This window comes from Phoca vitulina, unplaced genomic scaffold (genome assembly GCF_004348235.1).
Source record: "Phoca vitulina isolate PV1807 unplaced genomic scaffold, GSC_HSeal_1.0 scaffold77, whole genome shotgun sequence".
In the NCBI taxonomy this organism is placed as follows: Eukaryota; Metazoa; Chordata; class Mammalia; order Carnivora; family Phocidae; genus Phoca; species Phoca vitulina.
Window position 1 is genome coordinate 1,040,685 of NW_022589780.1, and position 24,897 is coordinate 1,065,581.

General features: G+C 43.7%; 1 protein-coding gene across 1 annotated transcript in view; it reads left to right on the top strand.

Annotated features, from left to right (window-relative positions):
* Nucleotides 1–16,457, top strand: part of TEX11 (testis expressed 11) — a 299,352-nt gene extending 282,895 nt beyond the window's left edge. Inside the window, exons 29-30 of the mRNA XM_032393867.1 lie at nt 15,547–15,711; nt 16,301–16,457. Coding sequence (XP_032249758.1) covers nt 15,547–15,711; nt 16,301–16,372 — 237 coding nt within the window. The 3' untranslated portion in view covers nt 16,373–16,457. The remainder of the gene's footprint in view (nt 1–15,546; nt 15,712–16,300) is intronic.
* Nucleotides 16,458–24,897: the final 8,440 nt, after the last annotated feature.

Below are 24,897 nucleotides of genomic sequence, written 5' to 3' on the forward strand. Positions count from 1 at the left end.
TCCTTTCTTTTCTGTTTGGAGAGCTTCCTTTAGCCATTCTTTTAAGTAGGTTCCCTGCCCAACGTGGGGCTTGAATTCATGACCCTGAGACTGAGAGTCACACGCTCTACAGACTGAGCCAGCCAGGCGCCCCGCCTTTAGCCATTTTTTTAGAGAAGATCTGTTGATGATAAATTCTCATAGTTTCTCTTTATCTGATAATGTCTCTATCTCTCTGTCATTCCCAAAAGATGTTTTTGTTACAAGATTCCAGGTTGATGATCCTTTTCTTTCAGTACTTCAAAAATATTGTGTCACTTCTCTGGCCTCCAGGGCTTCTGGTGAGAAATCTGCTAATGTTTAACTTGTTTTCTCCCTGTAAGTAAAGTGTTATTTTTCTTTGGCTGCCTTCAATATTTTTTTTGTCTTTAGTTTCAGAAGTTGGACTATGATGTCTCTTGGGTGGATTTCTTTGAGTTTATATTGTTTGGGATTCACTCAGCTTTGTGAATCTGTAGGTTTATGTCTTTTGCCAAATTTGGTAAGTTTTCACACATAATTTCTTCAAGTACTTTCTCAGCCCGACCCTCTTTGTCCTCTCTTTCAGGACTCTGATGACAGAAAGGTTAAAACCTTTGTCATTGTCCCATGAGTCCCTGGTGGCTTTATTCTCTTATTTTTTGTCCATTTTCTTCTGTTGTTCAGATTGAGTAATTTCTGTTGTTCTTTGAGTTCACTGATCTTTCCTCTGCCTCCTCCATCCTGCTGTTGAACCTATTCATGGAGGGTTTTTTTTTCCTTTTTTTAATTTGTTAGTTGTTTGTTTACCAAGAGAAACTATTCCATAACCCAATATTCGTGTTTCATAGTTCAGGAACACAGGTCAGTGACAAACTTCAATGGAACTCAACCCAAAGGAATTCTTTACATTCCAAAATCACTGTGCACTCTGAAAGATACCACCCATCTTCATCTCCTCAAAATCTCTCATGGAATCATAATTTCTGTAGAAATCTGCATATGCCTTCTTTCTTGGTTCTGCCACAGCAAACTTATAGAAAGCTGCAAGCCACAGGGATACAGAAATGCTCTGGCAATATGAAATCACAGAAGCTTGGCCAGAAGGCCTCACATCTGAGGTTTCTTCAAAGTACTGAAAGTCATGGTAGTTACTCTCCTCAACACCAACCTCAAACCCAACGTCTTTCCTAACTGATACTCATGGAGGTTTTTATTTCAGCTATTACATTTTTCAGTTCTGAAATTTCCATAGGTTCTTCTTTATATCTTCTGGTTTTTTGCTGAGACTTTCTTTTTTTTTTTTAAAGATTTTATTTATTTATTTGACAGAGACACAGCAAGAGAGGGAACACAAGCAGGGGGAGTGGGGGAGGGAGAAGCAGTCTGATGCAGGGCTCGATCCCAGGACCCTGCGATCATGACCTGAGCAGAAGGCAGCCGCTTAACGGACTGAGCCATCCAGGCACCCCTTGCTGAGACTTTCTATTTTTTTTCTTTGAAGTATGTACATTATGGAAACATTTTTATGATGGTTACTTTATTTTTTTAAGTTTTTATTTAAATTCCCCTTAGTTAACATACAGTGTAATATTAGTTTCAGGTGTGCAATTTAGTGATTCGACACTGCAGTACAGCACCTGGTGCTCATCACAACCAGTGCACTTCTTAATCCCCACCACCTACGTAACCCATCCCCTTACCCACCTCCCCTCTGGTAACCATTAGTTTGTTCTCTATATCGTTAAGAGTCTCTTTGTTTCCTGGTTTGCCTCTCTCTTTTTTCCCCTCAGTGATCATCTGTTTTGTTTCTTAAATTCCACATATGAGTGAAATCTTAGGGTATTTGTGTTTCTCTGACTGACTTATTTCACTTGGCAGGATTTCATTCTTTTTGATGGCTGAGTAACGTTCTATTTTGTGTGTCTAGTGTGTGTGTATATATATATGTCTATATGTCTGTTTATATATATGTATCTATATATATATATATAGATACACACACACACACACATATATATATACATACCACCTCTTCTTTATCCATTCATCAGTCAACATTTGGGCTCTTTCCATAATTTGGCTTTGTAGATAATGTAGCTATAGACAGCAGTGTGCATATATCCTTTCAGATTAGTATTTTGTATTCTTTGGGTAAATACTTAGTAGTGCAATTGTTGTATCATAAGGTAGTTCTGTTTTTAACTTTCTGAGGAAACTCCACAGTGTTTTCCACAGTGGCTGCACCAGTTTGCATTCCCACCAACAGTGCAAGAGGGTTCCCCTTTCTCCTCATTCTTGCCAACACCTGTTGTTTCTTGTGTTGATTTTAGCCATTCTGACTGGTGTGAGGCGGTATCTCACTGTGGTTTTGATTTGTATTTCCCTGATGATAAGCATGATGTTGACCATCTTTTCATGTGTCTGTTGGCCTTCTGTATGTCTTTGGAAAAATGTCTCTTCCAGTCTTCTCATTTTTTAATTGGATTATTTGTGCTTTGGATGTTGGATTTTACACGTTCTTTATATATTTTGGATACTGTTTACCAGATATGTCATATGCAAATATCTTCTCCCATTCCATAGATTGCCTTTTAATTTTGTTGATTGTTTCCTTCACTGTGCTATGATGGTTACTTTAAAATCTTTGTCAGATATTGTAACATTTCTGTCATCTTGGTGTTGGCATCAATTGATTGTCTTTTTTCATTCAGTCTGAGTTCTTCCTAGTTCTTGGTCTGATGAATAATTTCTTATTGAAACCTGGACATTTTCATGTTATGTTTATGAGACTCTGGATCTCATTTGAACCTTCTGTTTTAGCTGGATTTCTCTGGCACTGCTATGCCAGGGTAGAGAGTTTGGCCTTATTACTTCCAGGTGGAAATAGACGCTCAGGTTCCCCACTTGGCCTGCATTGATACTCAAGGGGGAGGATTCCTTGTTACTGCTGGGTGGAGATGGTGCCCCACATGGTCTCCACTGACACCATGGTGGGGGTGCCTCATTATCTGCTGTGCGATGGTTAAAGTCCTGCCTCTTCACAAGTGTTTGCAGACTCTGTTCGTCTTTTGTTCCACCTTCTCTGGGGGTGGAAATCTAGGTTCCACTGATACTTCAGAGGATAGGAGAATGCCTCATTACCAGCCATTGGGGATGAAAGTCTTGTCTCCCTATCTGGCATTCTCTGATACCATGCAGGCAGTGGTCGGCGTGCCTCATTACACCCTCACAAGGATAGAAATTTAGGCTCCCCACTCGGCTTTTGCTGGAGTGGGTGGGGCTAGGACCACAGTGTTTTCTGCGATGTTCAGCTGTAATAGGATAGTTAATGTCTACAGGTTTTCTGTCTTGCATTGCTGCCCCTTTCCTGGTACTTTGTCTAGGGAGAACATACTTTTCGTGGGGCGTTTGTTTGTCTGTGCCTGTTGGCATCTCTAGCACCGACTGTCAGATATACGAACAACTGAAAACCCAGGGAACTCACCAGTATGTCATTCCTTGGCCCCAAGGTCCCTAGCCAGTCTTCCTTCTCTCTACCTTTCAGAGTCTTTTATTTGTTTTATGAATAATATCTTTTTGAGTCTTCTTATGGTTATTTTATGAACAATGTCTAGGGTTTTAGTTGTACTTAGTAGAAGGAATAGGGATAAGTACATCTACTCCATTTCATAGAAGTGGAAGTTCCCTGGTTCATTGTTATGACCATACAGAAACATAGGTAATAGGGGGAAATCCCTACACATTTTTAAATAAAAGGGACAAACAAAATCTCACAGCTGACATCTGAGTCACAGAGAGTCACAAAGGCATGTTGCATAACCAGCAAGAAGCCCAGGAGAAAGCAGCCTCATTTCTTTTACAAAGGAAGCTAAGGTGATTCAAACTACTGAGCTATACTTTCTAGGAGTTTGCTCCTCAGAGTAGAGTCCATGGACCAGTAGCATCAGCATCCCCTGGGAGCTTGTGAGAAGTGTAGAAACTCAGGCCCCATCCCAGAACAACTGAATCAGAATCTTCATTTTAACAATATCCCCAAGTGACTTGTATGCACTGTGAAATTTGAGAAACACTGCTTGCCCATTTGTCAGTATCATCTTTCCTTTCATGTTTAGTATTGACAGAATTACTCCTTCTGCCAATCTTATAATAGCTTATAAACAAGACTTAGGATCTAAAGCTTCATTCATTGACTGATAGAATTTAGAACTGAAATGAATGATCTTTAAGGTTAATCCATTTCAATTTTATTATTTTGTAAACTGAGGCCTTGAAAGATTAAATGTCTTACGCAAGCTCATGCAGCTATGTAAAAGCAAAGCTGAGAATTGAACCTGGTGCACTTTCTTCATAGCACAATGGTCCTAGGGTTTTTCCTTCATCAAATTTTTCTTCTTCCAAGCTTCACATCTCCTTGTAGCTGGAATTGAGGTTAATGCAAAGAAATCTTCGATCCAGGCTTAGATATCGTGTCTCTTCTGGGTTTCTGTAGTTAGTTTCCTAAGTGGTCTCTAACTCTTCTCCAGTTCTACCTGTTCATCCCTATTAAATATGTCGCCCTAAAACACCAACTTTGTTACATCACTCCTTTTTCCCCACGTCTCCTTTTCCCCCCCAAATCTCTGATAGCTCTGCATTCTCTAAATCCTTACCCTCACTCTCAAGGTTATCTATAACTTCATCCAACCTCCCCAAAAAAGATAGTGTTTCCCCCACAGAACTGTAGGCAATATTCTCCTTATTATCAATCTTCACCTCTTCTCCCTTCTTCCTCTTAGAACAAAGCAGGATCTTCCCTCAAGACAACATGTCCCTCACTAATTGTTTTTGTGGAGGGCTCATCTTCTCCCACTCCCTTTTTCTTGGCAGAAGAAGGAACTAAATTTACCTGAATCTCTGCTTCGTGTTATCACTTTGTGCTTTTTACACACCATCTTCCTGCTGCTTTTCTTCACTTAAAATCTGTGTCTTCTGTCTCTTTATTATCAGTGTTGTCATGAACTAGCGCTTTCTGAGCCCAATTTTTCCTTCCTTGGTAACTTCAGTTTATTATCCTAAGTGACTTTGGCATCCATGTTATCAATTCATCCACCTCACGGTGGGAGGGGGTGTTTTTGCTCTTTAGCCACTGTCTATACCCCATATAAGCTCCATTTCCAAAATTGTCAACTCAAAGTTTTTCTAGTTACTATAATCTCTTACTTCCCCACACCTATTCTTTGCTCTCACTTGGACTTCAAATAACTCAGCTCTTCCCATTCTCTTATAGACCAATGTAACCACATTCCTTTTTTCCTTTTCTTTTTTTCTTTCTTTCTTTCTTTCTTTCTTTCTTTCTTTCTCTCTCTCTCTCTCTCTCTCTCTCTCTTTCTTTCTTTCTTTTTTCTTTTTTCGGTCATGCCTGCTGTTTCATTTTTTTCCCTAGCCTAGTGACCTACCACCATCAGTTTTTCTCCTGATATTAATCAGCAGAATCACTAGAGCAAAGCACAGAGCACTGGGTGTTGGGTAAGACTGATGAATCACAGACCTGTACCCCTGAGGCAAATAATACATTGTATGTTAATTATGAAAAAAATAAAAATAAATTCTAAAAAAAACACAGAACTGTCCAATACGGATTCATGTTAAACTTTAAATGGGTTCTTATCACTGCTCAGAAATCCTTTCATTCCTGTCAAGTTTTTTGCAAACTCAAGTAAAATGGCTGCTTCAAGCCTTTTCTGCTCTCATAAAAAGCCTTTTGTACTTTGATAAAAACTTAGAGCTACTTCATGATGACCCTAGTAAATGATCTCATCATATCTTTTTAATTGAGAAGATGAAGGACATTAAGTATGAGTTTCCCCATTGGTCCATGTTTCAACCATAACATTCTGCCATCGTACTTATTTAGTCATCTTAACCTTTTTCTTAAAGGAAGAGATATTCCTGCAATCTTATACTGTGAGTTTAATCTTCCTGTACCTCCTGAAGCACTGTACCAGTTCTCCATTATTTTCAGTCTGTATCTTTCTACAGATCTTCCCTTTCTGCTCTAAAAATGTCATAGTTCTCCAACAAATGGAATATATACCATGTTCCTGGATGGGGAGGCTTAATAAGACTCAGTTTTCCTAAATTCAATCAAAATAAAAATCTCAATAGTATTTTTTTTCTTAAAGATTTTATTTATTTATTTGTCAGAGAGAGAGAGCACAAGCAGGGGGAACAGCAGGCAGAGGGAGAGGGAGAAGCAGACTCCCTTGCTGAGCAGGGAGCCCGATGTGGGGCTCGATCCCAGGACCCTGGGATCATGACCTGAGCTGAAGGGAGACGCTTAAGCGACTGAGCCACCCAGATGTTCCTCAGTAGGATTTCTTAATAGGATTTTTTGAATGAAATGTGATGATGCTAAAATTCCCCCAAAGAAAATAAGCCAAGGGAAGATTTGACTGATCAAATATAAAAACTATAATGTATTATTAATTTTGAAAGTATGATATTAGTTTAAACAAAAACACAATAATAGAAGAGGATAGAGGCCAGAAAAAGACCACATTTCTATGAGAATGTAGTATGCAATGAAGGAAGTATATCAAATCACTGAGAGAAAGATGGTCTATTTAAAAAATGACATAAGGACAATTTAGGGGCGCCTGGGTGGCTTAGTCATTAAGCGTCTGCCTTCGGCTCAGGTCATGATCTCAGGTTCCTGGGATCGAGCCCCGCATCGGGCTCCCTGCTCAGCAAGGGAGTCTGCTTCTCCCTCTCCCACTCCCCCTGCTTGTGTTCCCTCTCTCGCTGTGTCTCTCTCTCTCTCTCTGTCAAATAAATAAAATCTTTAAAAAAAAAAAATGACGTAAGGACAATTTAAAAAGTAAAGTTAAATCCTTACCTTTAAACTGAGAGCCAGTATAACACAGTGGTTGAACACAGACTTTGGAGCCAGGCTGCCCATTTAAAATCTGGCTACACCATTTATTAGCTGTATGACCTTGGTCTTATCACCGAACTCTCTGTGCCTCTGTCTCCTCATCTGTAAAATAAAGATAATACTAGTACCTACTTTATAGTGTTATTAGTAATATTAAATAATTAATATATGTTAAGTACTTAGCTGTCTAGCACATAGTAGTATATAAGTGGTAAGTATTCATACTGTTTTTTTACCTCATACCACACACAAAAATAAAGAACAAAAGAATGAATATCCAGATGGATTAAAGAACTAAACATGAGGGGTGGCTCTCTTAGTTAGGACGCTGACTCTTGATTTCAGCTCAGGTCATGATCTCAGGGTCCTGGGATTGAGCCCTAGGTTGGGCTCTGCACTCAGTGGGGAGTCTGCTTGAGGGTTTGCTCTCTGCTCCTCCCCCAGCTCGTGCTCTCTCTCTCTCTCCCTCCCTCTCAAATCAATAAATCTTAAAAAACAAAAAACAACTATGGGGCACCTAGGTGGCTCAGTCACTTGGGCATCTGACTCATGATTTCGGCTCAGGTCGTAGTCTCAGGGTCATGGGATCGAGCCCCACGTCTGCTTGGGATGCTCTCTCTCCCTCCCCCCCAGCCCCTCCCCCAACTCGCACACACACTGTCTCTCTCTCTAAAATGAATAAATAAATCTTTAAAAACTAAAATTAAAAATTAAAAAAGAACTAAACATAAAATCAAAGATATAAAGGTATTAAGAGAAAATATAGGAAACTAGGTTTTTTAATTATGGGATGGAGAGGACCCACCCAGAAGTGGTACAGGAAAAAAAAATAGATTCAGTTACAGAAATTTTTTAAAGATTTTATTTATTTATTTGACAGAGAGCAAGCACAAGCAGGGGGAGGGGCAGAGGGAGAGGGAGAAGCAGGCTCCTCGCTGAGCAGGGAGCCTGATGCAGAACTCGATCCCAGGACCCTGGGATCATGATCTGAGCTGAAGGCAGTTGCTTAACCGACTGAGCCACCCAGGCGCCCCTCAGTTATATAAATTAGTGAATGACCCAAGATACCACAGAAAGCTTTAAAATAAGCCATGGACTTAGATAAAATATTTGTAGCATTTTTATTTTTATTTATTTTTTTATTTGAGTTGACACACAATGTTACATTAGTTTCAGGTTTACAACTTAGCGACTTGACAAAGTTTATACATTATGCACAAGTGTAGCTGCCGTCTGTCCCATCCCCGTCTGTCCCATTACACCCATTACATGGCTAGTACCACATCACTGACTGTACCCCTTATGCCCTGCCTTTATGCCTGTGACCTGTCCATTCCGTAACTGGGAGCCTGGATCTCTTTCTTCCCTTCATCCATTTTGCTCAACCCCCACCTCTGTCCGCTTCGGCAACCATCAGTTAGTTCTCTGTGTTTATAAGTTTGATTCTGCATTTTGTTTGTGTATTCATTTGTTGTTTCGGTTTTTTTTAAGGTTCCACTTATGAGTGAAATCATATGGTATTTGTCTTTCTCAGTTTGACTTATTTCACTTAGCGTAACACCTTCCAGGTCCATCCATTCCTGTTGTCTCAAGTGGCACGAGCTCATCCTTTTTTATGGCTGTGTAATATTCCTGTGTGTGTGTGTGTGTGTGTGTGTGTGTGTGTGTGTACGTACACACCACACTTTCCTTATCCATTTGTCTGTCAATGGACATATAGGTTATTTCCGTATCTTGGCTATAATGTTGCAATAAACATAGGGGTGCATATATCTTTTTGAATTAGTGTTTTTGTTTTCTTTGTGTAAATACCCAATTGTGGAATTACTACATCATATGGTATTTCTATTTTTAATTTTTTGAGGGACCTCCATACTGTTTTCCACAGTGGCTGCACCAGTTTGCATTCCCACCAACAATGCATGAGGGTTCCTTTTTCTCCACATCCTCACCAACACTTGTTATTTCTTGTCATTTTGATTTTAGCCCATCTAACTGGTGTAAGCTGATATCTTATTGTGGTTTTGATGTGCGTTTCCCTGATGATGAGTAATGTTGAGCCTCTTTTCATGTGTCTGTTCACCATCTGTATGTCTTCTTTGGAAAATGTCTACTCAGGTCCTCTGTCCATTTTTTTAATCAGATTGTTTTTGGGGGGTTGAGTGGTGTACATTTTTTATATATTTTGGTTAGTACCTTGTCAGATATATCATTTGCAAATATCTTCTCCTGTTCATCACGTTGTCTTTTTATTTTGTTTCTGGTTTCCTTTGCTGTGCAAAAGTTTTTTATTTAAATGCAGTCCCAGTAGTTTATTTTTGCTTTTGTTTCCCTGGCCTTAGGAAACATCTAGAAAAATGTTGCTATGGCTGATGTCAGAGAAAGTACTGTTTGTGTTCTCTTCTAGGATTTTTATGGTTTCAGGTCTCACATTTAGGTCTTTCATTCATTTTGAGTTTGTTTTTGTGTATGGTCTTAGAAAGTGGTCCAGTTTCATTCTTTTACATGTGGCTGTCCAGTTTTCCTGGCACCATTTATTGAAAATACTATCTTTTCCTCCGTTGTATATTATTACCTCCTTTGTCATAGATTAACTGACCGTATAATCATGGGTTTGTTTCTGGGGTCTCTGTTCTGCTCCATTCATCTATGTATCCATTTTTAAATTAAAAATCAATAAAAAAAAGATTACCAACACCAGAAAAAAATGAGCAAAAGCAATAGCTTTTTTTTTGTAGCTAGGTAAGCTACAAAAGAAGACATGCAGTTGGCTAAGAAACACATACAAAAGTTGTTCAACCACAGAATTAATCAAATCAAGAAAATCTATATGAACAACAGTATATTTCTTTGTTAACATCAGGTGAAAATGGAGACATTTTCACTAAATTGGAGGGTGTGCTTGGGAAAATAACCAGTCAACGGCTTGTGAGTGCCCCTGGCTTCTACTCTTATCTGTGCCACAAACATACTGTGTGGCCCTAGGCAGATGGCACTGAATATCTTGGCCTCAATTTCCTTATTAATAAAAGGAGGTTTCTAGAGACTTCCACCTCTGTAATGGCAATATGAGAATCTGAATGGGCATGTTCCCTAGGAAAACAACCATACTGGTGAAAATTATAGAAAAAACAACTAGGGGCACCTGAGTGGCTCAGTTGGTTAAGCATCCAACTCTTGATTTCAGCCCAGGTTATGGTTTCAGGTTCGTGAGCTTGAACCCTGCATCAGGCTCCTCATTCAGCGGCGAGTCTGCTTGAGGATTCTCTCCCTCTGCCCCTCCCCCCCACTGGCTCACGTGCTCTCTCGCTCTCTCTTAAACAAAAATAAATAAATATAGGGGTGCCTGGGGGGCTCAGTTGGTTAAGCATCTGCCTTTGGCTCAGGTCATGATCTCCAAGTCCTAGAATCAAGCCCCTCAGGCTCCCTGCTCAGTGGGAAGCCTGCTTCTCCCTCTCCCACTCCCCCTGCTCCTGTGTGCTTGCTCTCTCTCTCTCCCTCTCAAATAAATAAAATCTTTAAAAATAAATAAATCTTTTAAAAGAAGGAAAAGAAAGAAAAAACAACTAAAGTCTTTAGAAATTGTTTTAAGAACATACAGAAAATGTAAAAGGATCTCTTCAAGAAAATCTACTAAATCTTGGTAGGATCCTTGAGAGTCTGTGCTACTTGAGCCATGACCCACTCGGCCCCCTCTCCCACCCCCAGCTCAGCATGATGGAAGCTCCACTCCAGGAAACTGTGGCCACGGAAACAATGCTCCCACTCCCCTCAGCCTCCCAGTTGAACGATATGATGTCCCACAAAGAGCAGCAGGCTGTCAGCACTTCTCTCCCACCTTCAGCTCCAAGCTACAAAGGCTAAATTTTTGGCAAGTATGGCCAAAAGAGTGAGGCCTCCCTTCCTTCTCCCAGCCCCCACTTAGAGGGCAAAGGATCTACCTCAGGCAAGTCAGACCACTGGGACCCTTGCCCCAGCTAACTCATAGGGCAGAGGTTCCCCACCCAAAGAGGCAAGCCGAGAACACTAGAGACTACCGCCCTACCCAGTACCCTACTCTAAAAGCAGGTGTATCACTCAGAAGAAAGGGGTCCACTGCCCCCCGCCAAAGCTCTGGAGCAGGGACTTAGAGATTTTTTCCCGGGGTAAGGGCAATCTATAAGAACAGAGGCTGTGTCCTGAGAAGCAACATAAGAGGCTTCCATGTGAGGGGAACAGACTTTGCCATAAAAAGAAATGAGTTACTGACACATGCTACAACATGGATGGATCTTGAAAGCATTATGCTAAGTGAAAGATGCCTGTTATAAGGACTACATACTGTGTGACTCCATTTATCTGAAATGTCCAGAACAGGCCAATCTATAAGAGAGAGAAATTAGATTAGTAGTTGCCGAAAGATGTGGGAAGAGTATTGGGGGAAATGGGGAGTGACTAACGGGCACACGGTTCCCTTTAAAGGGGATAAAAATGTTCTAAAATTAATTGTGGCAATGGTTGCAGAACTCTGTGAATATACTAAAAACCATTGAATTGTACACTTTAAATAGGTAAATTGTATGGTACTTGAATTATATCTCAGTAAAACTGATATACACAATAATCACTTCAGGAGCCCCGAGGAGAAACTAAAGAGACAGTCATTGTGTTCCAGAACACCTAGTTTTGTTAGAAATTTGTATGACTGCTGTATTTATTAAGATGGTGAGGACAGAAAAAATCTGGCTTCTATTATGAGCCCCAGAAAGTCCTAAGAGCCAACACCTATATTTGCTGTCATTGACTTGTATGTCACCTAGGCCAGTCTAGGTCACTTTGGGGTGAGTAGCTGCGCTGATGCATTATTTTATTGACGATTAGTGATTCTCCTAAGCCACACTGGACATGAAATAAAACTCCTGTGGTGTTGCCTAACTCATGGAATGGCACCATCGTTTTTCTAGTTGCCTAAGCCAGACATATAGGCATCACCCCCCATTTCTGGTGTGTTACCAAGTCCTGTCAGTTCTGCCTCCTAAATAGCTCAGATTCATTCACTTCTTCCCATCCTCCACCATCACCAGCCTAGTTCAAGTTATCATCTTCACCTCAGCTACTGTAGGAAACGTTTAGCTGGTCTCCTTGCATCTCTTGCTTTCTTCCATACCTTTTTCCATCAAGTGACCAGAATGATGTTTTAGATTTTCAAATATGTGACCTTGCTTATCTTTGTCTGTAGTTTCCCACTGCTCTTAAAGACCAAAATTCTGCATGTGGCCTACATGGCCCTTGCCTCCCTGTCTGTCCTCATCCTGAGCCACTCTTTCCCTCACTCCCTGCCCCGTTAGCCACACTGTACTCAGCGGCGCCGCGAATTACCGACTGCTAACAAATCTGATAGCCTCTTTCTTTACCCCGGCCCTCATTATTAACCTCTGCCTCCTCACTGAAATCTGTTCCTGTGTCCTTTATTTTCACACCGCTCCTCTGCATTATCTTTTCACTCCTCCACCCAACTGTGAACATTTCCATGATTCTCTACTCTTTCCTTCTCTATATTCTGTAACTCTGTCCTTCAAGTGAATTGATACACTTCAAGTGTTACCTCAGTTCCAGTCCATACGGGCAACAGCTTACCTATCTCCCAAAGCTACCTCAAGCCAAACATGATTAAAGGAGAACTTATCATTATCTTGATCCCCTATCCCCAGAATCATCTTCCAGTTCCTCCTTTCAATGGTATCAGCATTGAAACTATGCACTTTCGAGCCATTTTCAATTGATGTATCTTTCATTTCCCATATCAAAGCCGTTACCAGGTTTTATTGATTCTTCTTTTAGAATCTTCCTTACAGCTTTCCATTGCCACTATGTTAGTTCTCCCCGTTGTGCACGTCTTAGTCACTTCATCCTTAGACTCTTAACAGTTCCATTTAAATAGGTCTCGCTGTTTTCTCACACTCACGTCCATCCTAAACACCACTGGCCTTTCACTCTCAAGAAGACTCTAATTTCATCACTATCCGTTCCCTTCTCAGAAACTTTCAGTGATTTCTCATTGCCGGCAGAATACATTCCAAAATCTATGGCTTGTGATGCAAAACCCTTTACGCTCCAGGCCAGTGTTTCACAAACGACATTCCACAAGATGTTAGTAAATGGTCTGCATACCCTGGATTAAGCACAGTCACATGATTTCTTTTCTGTAAAACTTCCTGGGACGCTGAATGAACGAAGGTGCATTATACTGCTCCAAGAGGGTATGTGTAGAATGCAGCGTGTCCAAGACCTACGGGGCTGAAGAACCCTGTTTTTATTGACCATCTATTTTTCATGACACTAATGTTCCGAGGGAAAGGATTTAGGACATACTTAGGTAGCCCTACCCTACATTTCTCGTCCTAGTTCCCACTAAGTTCCCTACATAAATTGTCTGCTTAGGCCAAACACGTATTAGTCCCCCTGAGACGTGCACAACGTCAAGCACAGCCCAGGTCCTTATTTGTCCTGTTCTGCCCACACGGAATCCCTTCTCTTTCTCTGTATATCTAGATTATCATTTTTATTGAGATGTAAGTCATATATTATAAAACTCACAATGGTAAAGTATCCGGTTCTGCGGGTTTTCGCATGTGTTGTGCAAGCGCCATCAGTGTCCGAATCTGTAGCATCACTGTCACTCTGAAGAGACCCTGTAACCAGCAGGCGTCCTTCGCCATTCTTCCCCGCCCCAGTCCCTGACGGCCACCAGTCTGCTTTCCACGCATTTGCCTCTTGTGGAGATTTCCTATCATCTCTGGATGTCTAGGTCCGACTCCTCTACCCTAAGGCCATGTTTGTTCAGTCATTTGGTCGTCCGTTCAGTTACGATCGCGACCCTGTCAGACCCTGTGCCAGGCTGTGACTTTACAAAGGCAGATGCCACGCTGCCTTCAGGGAGCTCCCGGCCGAGTGGGGGAGACGGCCAACACCGTGTTACGAAGTGCTGTTGCGGTGCTGCGAACTGAGGGCCGTAGGAACCGAGTGGCGTGGGCATCGGGGACTGCCTCACAGAGGAGGGAGCCTTGGGGCATTGAGGCATTCGTTCGTGCAGTCATCCATCAAGCATCCGTTGTGCTCCCCTTCCGGGCCAGGCGTGGTGTGCAACTCTGAGGATACAGAGGTGAGCAAGGCTAATGCCCTGCACCTCCGTGAACGCAACCATCTGGCGGAGGACATAAATACATGCACGGAGGACATAAATACATGCACAGGGCCAAAGCAGGGTGCTCGGAGTTGTGTCAGGGATGTAAAGCTTGCTGTGGAAGCAGAGAGAAAGGAGTACGGGACTCTACTTGTGAGTTTGAAGAAAGAGTAGACATTTACCGAGTGGACAGGGCCGGGAGGTGGCGTTCCAAGGAGAGACGAGACCTCCTCTGACTGCGCCAGTCTGATGCTCGTTTGTTTGTTTTTTAACCGAATTAGAGCACCGACTGCCTGTGTGACTCTGCCTAGTCCTAATCACATGCCTTGTGTAGTCCTCTCTGTACACGGATGCCCTGGCTCCCCAGAGGCACTGTGTGGCCTTTGGGATAAGAGCCTTGTTTTGTCCCTCTTAGCGCCCTCATTCTCAGAGGGTTTTATGCACGGTGATTTCTGTAGACCCAAATGAGCTGAGACGTGGACACTCCCAAGAAACCGCGGCCCGAGTCTTCTGTCGCATTTCCCCCTTCAGGGCCTGTTGCGTAGATGAAGGGCTTTAACCTGGATCGAGCACGTGAATGCTCCCTTCGTGGTCCATCTCCTATACAAGAACCTGGAAAGTAGCTCCTCAGACCAATCCCTTTCTTTATTGCAAAATCTTGTGATCAGCCACGTTGAAGACTACTCTTAGGTGAAGGGACCATCTTAGAAATGGGCCCTTTTGTTCATAGCTCGGTACGTGTCGTCAACACAGAAGAGTAGTATTTTCCTTTTAATTACAATGGGTTGACTTTAAATAAAACGGCTTACCCTCCAAAATCAGGTTTTGCCTTAAAGCAAAAACTGAGATTTCCCGGAGAAGGAATTCTGCCTCAAGATTGTAACAGTGAAATCCTGCCCGAGTCTCCAGCCCGCTGGCTTGCCCTACAGATTTCAGACTCAAGATTGCAACATCATCTCTTACCTGAATATACAGCCTGCTGGCTTACCCTACAGATTTCCAACTTGCCAGCCCCCACAATTGTGTGAGCCAGTTCCTTAAAATAAATATATATGCAAAACCTAAAGATGAATATAATTTCTATTCTAAATACCCACTGATTCAGGTCGAGGAAATTAGCAGATTCGATAAAACTGCTTCTTGACAAGCTTCTCCGAGAATTAGAGATAATAGACTGAGGACACACCAAGGGGAGCCACCAACAAGACATAGGGTTTTCTCCTGTGTCAGGGAGACCAAGGCTGAGTCCAGGCGGGCCTCGGTGCTTTTTCCAGTTTACATGTCACTTCCTGAGGTCTTGCTGTGGAGCATTCTACAGCTGACAAACCTTCAAGATGCTCTCCTCCTACTCTCGAGGGGCTTGGCATTGTTCGTGGAGGCTGTGGCTCTTTCCTTGGTGTTAGCAGAGCACCCATGCTTGATAATGTTTAATAATAACGGGCACAGCACTGATACTGTTCTTGGATTTCAGGAAGGCTACCCAGAAACAGAGATTCTCTGGCTGATGATCAAGTCCTGGAACACTGGCATATTTATGTATGGCAGGAGAAAGTATGTCTCTGCAGAAAAATGGTGTGGCCTAGCCTTGCGTTTTCTTGACCACCTTGGCTCCCTCAAGAGAAGCTATGAAACTCAGGTGAGGAGGGAAGAGGACGAGGGGGGCCGAGAGGTTCTATCTGGGCACCCGGTAAAGACTCAGCCCTACCTTCTTGGCCGGGAAAGGATCCTGATCATTGTTCCTCGCAGTGCTTCCACAGAACTACGAGACTTAGGGGACTCTAAACAGTAACATCTTAGAGTGAAAACCAGGAAGGATGGTGAACGCGGGGCGGAGGGCACCTAGGGAGAGCAAGTGGAATCTAAGAAGAATGTCAGGATAGAGCTCTGGAAAGATGCATCACCGTCGATGCCAGTGCAAGTGGGGAAGGACTGACCGCTGGGCCAACGATGACAGTTTCTGGAGGTGTTTTCTCGAGGGAGTAGTCTGGGTTGCAGACTTCTGGGCCACTAGCTAACCAGGAGAGGCTTGAGGGGGGGTGGGGGGAAGTCTTGCTACCAAATAAGAGCAAAGGCTATTTTATGTTTTAAGCACCTTCTCCCTTATAATCGCTGCTGTCCCGAGTCAACGGACCTCGTGCGATGGGGTCCCTCTTCCCTAAGAGTCTGGGAAGCGGTGCCACATTTCCTTGTGTCTCAGGAAATCTATCTGCTGTTCTCTTTCCCAGGTGAATATTCTGTATAGTGAGCTTGTGGAAGCGCTGGATCGAAAGAAGGGCTCACTTTTTAATGAAGAGTGAGAAGTGCCGGGACAAGGTGTATGAGCAGGCAGGCTGCCAGCAACCTGAAGATGTTTGGTCCTGAGATGCTGAGCATTTACGTTCTTGCCAGACTTTCTCCTAAGTTTTTTGTTACTGTTTTCTCAGGACCTATTTTCGATGTTGTCAAATGACAGTTTCTAAAATAAAAGCATTTTGACTTTTACTGTGGTGACCAGCTCATTTCTGGGGGACAAATAAATTTTCCAGGGTGCTCAGGATATTATATATTGAAATAGCCCACATGAGAGCAGGATGACTCATGCCCCATGTGAACAGAAGGAAATGTTCATCCGAGTCCAACACAGGGTGCATTTCATTCCCGAAGTGTTCAAATTCCCACTACCTGAAGATAACAGAGAACCGTGGGCTCTCCATCAGAAGGACCTTAGTCGTTATTGGGCCCAGAATTGAGCAGACTCATAAACTCGCTTGATGAGGATGGGTTGTCCCTCCTCTTTCAGAGCATATCCTACGACGGGGAACTCCCAAGATAGCTCAATCCCCCTTTTTTGCTCTCTAATTGGTAAATAGCCCTTCCTCATACTGAACAAAAATTTGTCTCCCTATAGAGGTCTGCTCTCTCTGTCCCAGATGCACTTTGGAGAACTGAAGAAGGAAGTCAGGCTCCCCGCTATCCTCCTGGCTTTTTCTTCTTCTGGTTGAACATTCCCAGAGCCCTCAGTGGTTCCTCATCCGATACAGGCCCCTCACCTTCCAGGAGCCAAATTCCACGTTCCAGTGAGGTCTGACCCACACAGAGTTCAGCGGTCTCATTCTGGCTAGACTTGCATTAGTGTACGGTAAGATCACGTTGGCTTTTTTCTCCCAGTTGATTTGGATTAACAGTGTTTAACTTTGGATTTCGAAATAGTTTCATAACTTACAGCAAAAGTGCAGATAAGCACAAAGAACCGCCATACACCCTTCACCGAGCTTCCCTGTGTGTCGACATTTTACCACATTGCTCTGTCATTCTCTTTGTTTCTTTCTAAACCATTTGAGATTAATTTGCAGACCTCTTGCTCTATGACCCCTTCATACTTCAGTGTGTATTTCCTAAAAACAAGGATAGTCTCCTCCAGGACCCCAGCTGAAGCATCAAAATTAGGAAATTAACAATGATGCCATTCCACTGTCTAATCCATAGACCCCCATTCCAATTTCACTGATTGTCCTAATAAAGCCCTTCCCAAGTTCAGAATCATAAGTTGCATTTAGTTGTCATGTCTCTTTCATCTCCTACAAACGGAAACAGTTTCTCATCCTTTCATTCATGACCTTGACATTTTTGAAGAGTACAGGCTAATTACTTTGTAGCATGAACCTCAGCTCCGGTCTGTTCGATGTTTCCTGATGATTAGATTCAGTGTGAGCATTTTTGGAAGGTCTGCAACAAAATTGATATGTTCTTCTTGGTGCATTGTACCAACAGGCACGCAATGTCAATTTGTCCCATTACTGGCTAAGGTTAAGATGGCATCTCCCAGATACTTAGTAATTAATAAGTAATTGTGAAGTGTATCGCAGAAGATAATTGGATTTTCTGTTCCTCATTAAACTCCCACTTCCTAGTTTTAGCATCCATTGACGAGTCTTGCCTGAATCCATTTTTACCGTGATGGTTGCTAAATGTTGATTTTTTTAAAATCTCCATCATTCCCACTTCATTTTATTAGTTGGTGTTTGTTAGGTGGAACATTTTCTTCTCCCCCCACTAATTTGTTCATGTTTTTTAAATGTTTTAACACAGACTGATGGATTTCTATTTTCTTCAGTGAGTTATAATCCACCATATCATTATTTTTCTAGAAGCTCTTTATTTTCTGTCAACCTCATTTCCGTTTGGTGTGCCTTTGTGGACGAGCAACTTCAGACCACTCGGCGGAATGGGTTCCTACCCACTCAGTGGCCTGGAGCAGTGGGAGCTGCGGACCAGTCGTCAGTAGGGAACTGCTGACTAGGCACCGAGGGCGCCTGCGCGTCTTCAGACCAGTCTGCGACTTCAGGCTGAGTAGCAGTGACCTCTGGAGCTGGAGCCTTCCGTTCACCATGAAAGTCCTCCTTGCTCACAGCCTTTTCAGCGGCGGCCTGCCCTTCCTTTTCAGTCTCTTCAGGATCTCTGTAGAGGTAGAGATCACACATGCGCGGGACCTCTGCATCATCATGTTGCTGCCCAAAGCGGGCACCTCTGCCCTTATGACACGTCCCCCCGTTTTCTGAACACTTCCTTACTTTGTGACCCAGTCAGGTGTTCCAGGCTCGTGTTGTACTTTCCCTGCCCCGGCACCGGAATCAGGAATTTGTCCCAAGGATCCCTGGTTCCTTTTCACTGAGAATGGTAGCCAGTGCCCACGTTCTGGGGCACTCGTTACTGGGACACCATTGTTTCTAGGTCCTGTCAGTGGACAGAGCTAGGAAATAGTATCCAGAGATCTTTTTTTTTTAATAATCTGTACACCCAGCGTGGGGCTCAAACTCACGACCTCGAGATCAAGAGTCGCACACTCTACCGACCGAGCCAGCCAGGCGGCCCCAAGAGCTAGGAAATCAGTGTGTGTCTGTGTACATACACATACACATATACGTGCATATCTGTAGATACATAGATGTAGATACAGCTGACCCTGAATAGAGGGTGCCAATCCCTACGCAGTCGAAACCTCACATATAATTTTCTGACTTCTCAACTTCACTACGAATAGCCTACCGTTGACTGGAAGGCTTACAGACAACAGAAACAGTCGGTTGACACGTATCTGGTATGTCTATTATATGCTGTATTCGTACAATAAAGTGAGCTAGAGAAAAGAAAAAGTTACTAAGAAAATCATAAGGAAGGGAAAATACATTTACAGTATTGTATCGATAAAAAGCCTATGTACATACATGAAAGGCAGTTCGTACTGGGTGCCGGGGTGGCGCATTTGGGTAAGCAGCCGACTCTTGGCTTCGGCTCAGGTCGTGATCTCGAGGTCGTGGGATCGAGCCCTGCTTCAGATTCTCTCTCCCTCTGCCCCCTCCCACTCATGCTTCCTTGCTCGCTCGCTCGCTCTAAAGTAAGTTAATTTTAAAAAAACCCTGAGTTCATACTGATACCTCCATTTATCAATCCAACACCAGAGACTTCGTTCTAGCCTCCTTCCCCTTCCGTATTTGCAACTCTCTTCTCCAACACTGAGACACCTGGCTCCTGTGAGCCTCAAGTATCCACCTATTTGCTCAATCTCCCTGTTCGAGAACGTTCTCCCAGCTATGCGGCTGTCTCCTCAGTCCTAACCCCAGCAGCCTGACCATGAGGGCTGCCCCTTTGACAAGCCCTGGAAAACACACCAAGTCATTGGCTGAGCCCACCCACCTGGCTAGCAAGCACGTTGAGTCCCTAGCCGAGTCTCGGCCAAGGGGAAGGGCAGGGACCACAGTTTGCATGTAAGCAGGTATTTTATATTGTTGGTTCACTTGACTTACCGTTTACTCTCCCCGCCCCCTTCACCTTAGCGTATTCCTCCTGAGCCTTGAGAAGTCAGCTCAAGTGTCAGTTCCTCTAGTTCCTCTGAGAAACCTTCCCTGACCGGGCCAGGTTCCTTTGTCATATGCTCTCCTAGCACTTGATTTTAGTCATCACAGTTTGTCAATATGTATTTGTTTATGGACTAAATTTGATTACTAGCTGTCTCTTCCAATAGTCTTTAAGTTCCAGAAGGGTGGACAGTGCCCTGGTTTTCCTCACCACTGTATACCCCCAGCGTCTAGCACAGTGCCTGGCACTTTCAGGAGATACTTGTTGAAAGAATAAATGAAAACTTCTTTTTTTCATACCTCCCTGCCATTAATTAGTGTCTCAGTGTTTCATCTGAGTGCATTCATCTCTATTAAATTGCTCTTGCCAATTGTTCTTTTTGAGTAGAGTCTGTCTGTATTACGTCGTTATCCCTCTCAGACCTACTTTATCTGCATATTTGGTCAGCATGCCATCTAATATCTTTTTTTTTTTTTCAGATTTTATTTATTTATTTGTCAGAGAGCAGAAGCAGGGGGAAGGACAGAGGCAGAGGGAGAAGCAGGCTCCCCGCGGAGCAGGGATCCCAACGCGGGGCTCGATCCCAGGACCCTGGGATCATGACCTGAGCCGAAGGCAGACGCTTAACCCACTGAGCCACCCAGGCGCCCCTGTCTTGAGCTATTCTTAAGTCAAGGGCTTTCTAAACCCTTTGTGATCACTAGCTCCCATCTAGGTGTCATGCAAGCCATCCCTTCCCATAATGTATTCTAGAAACTTGCCTGTGATTAAGCTGAAACCTACTTGTCTAAAGCTTGTGAGGCCTACCATCTGCCCTTTAAAAAGGAACATATGTCCTTCTCTAGGCTTCCAGCATCTTTCTTATTCCCCCTGGCTCCCCAAAGGTTACAAACAGCAGCGCAGTGATCTCATCTACAGGTTATCCCTCTCAACATCCTGAAATATAGTTTGGGGCCAAGAGGCTCAAAACCATTTAAAGCCCCTTGCTGCTTTCTTAGAACTTCGGTAGTTAACTCCCATAGTTCCCTTTTAGCAACGTCTGCTTGACCCTTTCCAGGCTAATGGGCAGAGTTTGTATGGCGGGGAGACCAAAGCGAAGTGGAAATTCAAGAGGTTGTCTTTATCTTTGTTGTCTGTTGTCCATTTCGTGTTTAAGCTCATACCCTGCGGCACTATTGGAATTCTTTTTGCATGTGCTTATAATTTTAAAAACTAATTTTAGTTAAAACAAAACATACTATCTGCCCCAACTTGCAGGCCTCAGGGCCTCCTTCCTTTGCTTTCTGATGCAAACAAAGTGGAAACAGCCTCTTTTTCTTACTCCTAGAATTAGCTCATCTGGGGCCAGGCCTCCCTGATGGGATTTTGGCAATTCCGCCTTACCGTTTCATATTCGGCCCTGCTCTTCCGCCTTTGTCATGTCTCATCATCAAAGGATTCTCTGTGCATTTACATCATTTCCTTTTGATACCTTTCCTTTTATTTCTTCATTAAAATACCTCACAGTTACATGGTCAGAATTTAGTTCCTAAGGGCCTCTCACTCTTTGGGGAAGGGAGGCCAAACAGAAAGTGTCAGAAAACGAACAAGTCATGCATAGCTACTAGGTGCTAAGCCCTTCACCTGGGCTATCTCATCTAATTGTCCTAGCAAGCCCAGGAAGTAGGCAGTGCCATTCGATTATTATGCCTTCCTCCTGTCCTTTCTTCTCATTTTCTCCCTCCCTCCCTTGTCCTTTCTGTAGAAAACAGAAGCCCAGAGAGTTGTTTTTTTTTTAAAGATTTTATTTATTTATTTGACAGAGAGAGACACAGTGAGAGAGGGAACACAAGCAGGGGGAGTGGGAGAGGGAGAAGCAGGCTTCCCGCGGAGCAGGGAGCCTGATGCGGGGCTCGATTCCAGGACCCTGGGATCGTGACCTGAGCCGAAGGCAGACGCTCAACGCACTGAGCCACCCAGGCGCCCCGCCCAGAGAATTTAAATAACTTAAGCAAGGTCACACAGCTGGAAGAAGGCAGAAGCGTGATTTAAAGCTAGATCTCCTGGACCACTGCTTTTGCTTTGCCCTCATGCTGCCTTTCTGTTCTCCGGGCCCTCTGAAGTCTGCCTTCTTACGTTCTAGGGCAAATGCCTTCCTGTGTCCAGCCTTAGGCTCTCACAAACTCTGAGCTAAAAGGCTTGCTCTTCAAATTTCCGCTTGGCCAATCGGCCCTTCCATCACTGGTTCGAATGAGGACCTGAAGAACAAACAATCCCTCTTGGTGGGTTCTCTACTGTCTGAGGGGTAATCTTGTCAGCAAGACAAGTAAACAACTTCTAAATGCTCGGCCGTTAGGCAAATGCAACTCATGACAACTCTGGACAGAGTCCCTCATTGCTGCTAGGCCTTGCCCTGGGCCATTTTTGTGATCTGCACCAAGAGTACGTCGTCCACTTCCCCCATCCTGGAGGCCGGAGTGTGATGTACTTACACCGTGTCCCGAACACCTGTTCTCTCCTTTAAACGTCACCGAATCTCCGTAGCAGCCTCTGTCCTCATGTTTGTGAGTTTCTATGCAGGTAGGACTTACCTGACCCCCATTCTCAAGGCCATCCTTCTTTATTTTTAAGATTTATTTATTTGAGAGAGAGAGCAGGGGGAGGGGCAGAGGGAGAGGGAGAGAGAGAATCCCAAGCCCACTCCCTGTGGAGCTCGGAGCCCGACGCGGGGCTCGATCCCGTGGCCCTGAGATCACGACTTGAGCCGAACCCAAGAGTCAGTCGCTCGCCTGACTGAGCCACCCAGGCACCCCAATTTCTGACTCTTTCCGCAGATGCATTCTTCTGCGACTGAATGGGCACCTCTTACAGTAGTGTTCTTGCCGTCATATCTGATAGCATCCATAGTCATTGATTTTATAATATTATCAGGGCATTTTTCTGCTTTTCCCCTCCATTTTCAATTTCAAGTTCTCTTTATCAGATCAGCAAGGCTCTGGGTAAACACATTTTTTTTTTAGTTAATCGTAGAGAACTCTGTTCATAGCCAAGAGCCCAGCAGTCTAGTATTTTTAACTATGGTCCGGACAAATCCTATTCTAAAATTCCATCTCTATAGGCAGCCATTTCATCTTCCACATTCCGTATTCTTTTCTTTTCCAAAGTACCAGTTTTCTTTTGTAAGAAGAAGAAAACACCACGTGGTCTCCCAAGTCCTTGAATTTTCTGCACACAACCTCATAGTCCTTGGAGACGGTTTCCATATCTCCTTTGGTGGGTGGGGCTCCTCACCCTACAAGGGGACACCTGTTAGATTAAGAGGTGGAGGAAGGTGAGGGGCACCCGGCTGGCTCAGTCGGTAGAGCGTGCAATGCTTGATCTCGGGGTTGTGAGTTCGAGCCCCGTGTTGGGTGTAGAGATTACTTAAATATTTTATATGAATATAAAATAAAATATTGTATTTATTTTTTTAAAGATTTTATTTGTTTATTTGTCAGAGAGAGAGAGAGAGCACAAGCCTGGGGAGTGGGAGGAGAGAAGCAGGCTTCCCCGCCGAGCAGGGAGCCCAATGCGGGGCTCGATCCTGGGACCCCGGGATCATGACCTGAGCCGAAGGCAGATGCTCAACCAACTGAGCCACCCAGGCGCCCCTTGACTGTGGATTTTATTCCCTTCTACCTTCCCTATTGTTTGTCATCTCTTCTCCAGAATTATCCAATTCACTTCCAACGGGGTTGAACCCTAGTAGCCCGTTGTCTCCTCCTTTGACATTGCTCTACTTAACAGCAGGGAGGTTTTCCCTGTTGACCATTTTAGGATCTTTGAACCTTTACCTCCTGGTCTTTCTTTTTTCTTTCTTTCTTCTTTCTTTCTTTCTTTCATTCTTTCTTTTTCTTTCTTTCTTTCTTTCTTTCTTTCTTTCTTTCTTTCTTTCTTTCTTCTTTCTTTCTCTCTCTCTCTTTCTTTCTTTCTTTCTTTTTCTTTCTTTCTTTCTCTTTCTTTTCTTTCTTTCTTTCCCTCCTTCCTTCTTTCCTTTTCTTCCTTCCTTCTTTCTTTTCTTTCTTTTCTTTTTTTTTCATTTTCCCCCTCAGTCTGCCTAGGAATACCTCAACCTCTCTGGTAAGTCAGAAGAGAGAGGTTGTTCACAAACCTTTTCACTTCTTCAAGAAAAGTCGACAGTTGAAAAGCTTGCATTTAGTGTAACGAACACAAAGCCACTGAATTGCTTCCAACCGCAAGACAGAGCTGGTAGGTCCTTGCCTGGGACGGTCTCCATACCTCCCCGCTTGGAGTTCTCACGCTCTCACGTGCGGTCACCCCCAAACCTCCCTCACGCTCCTCTCAGATAGCTGTCACCCGGAAATCCCGCCAGATACTGCTGTCTGCCACTGTGGGGGACCTGAACCCTCCTCATGAGGGCATCGAGTGGCCCGTTTGGCGTGTCCACGCTCCTCTTTTCCTAGCACCATTTCTTTGTCCAGCTGTAAGTAATCAGAATCTGTACCCTGTTCTGTGACATTTCCCCCCCCCTTTTTTTTTAAGCTGTCCTGGAATCCTACCCCTCTTCCCAGCTGGGAAAGGGACATTTCCCCTGTCCTAGTCCACGCATCTCTCCTGGATCCTTTGCTCTCTCACAGCAGGTACCTGGCCTCTGTCTGTGTGTAATGGTTAATTGTGCAGAAACCTAACACGCTCATGTGCCATGCTCTTCGGAGGCTGTATTTAAACCTCTGGCATCTGCCTCACTGTCCCTTTGGGGGTTTTTTTTGAACCGAAAATTCGTAAAAGGCACGCACTTTCTTTTTGTGGATTCATAGTGCACGTCCTTCAGAATTCTCTTTTGTCATCACTGATAGGAGAGGCCTTAGAACTCATCTGTGCAACTTCCTCATGTTTTAGATTAAGATAGTGAGGTCCAGAAAGAGGAAGTTCCCTCTGCAATCATTTATTGAGCATCTGGCACATGTTAGCTGCTGTGAGGGACACAAAGATACCAGATGCAACCCCC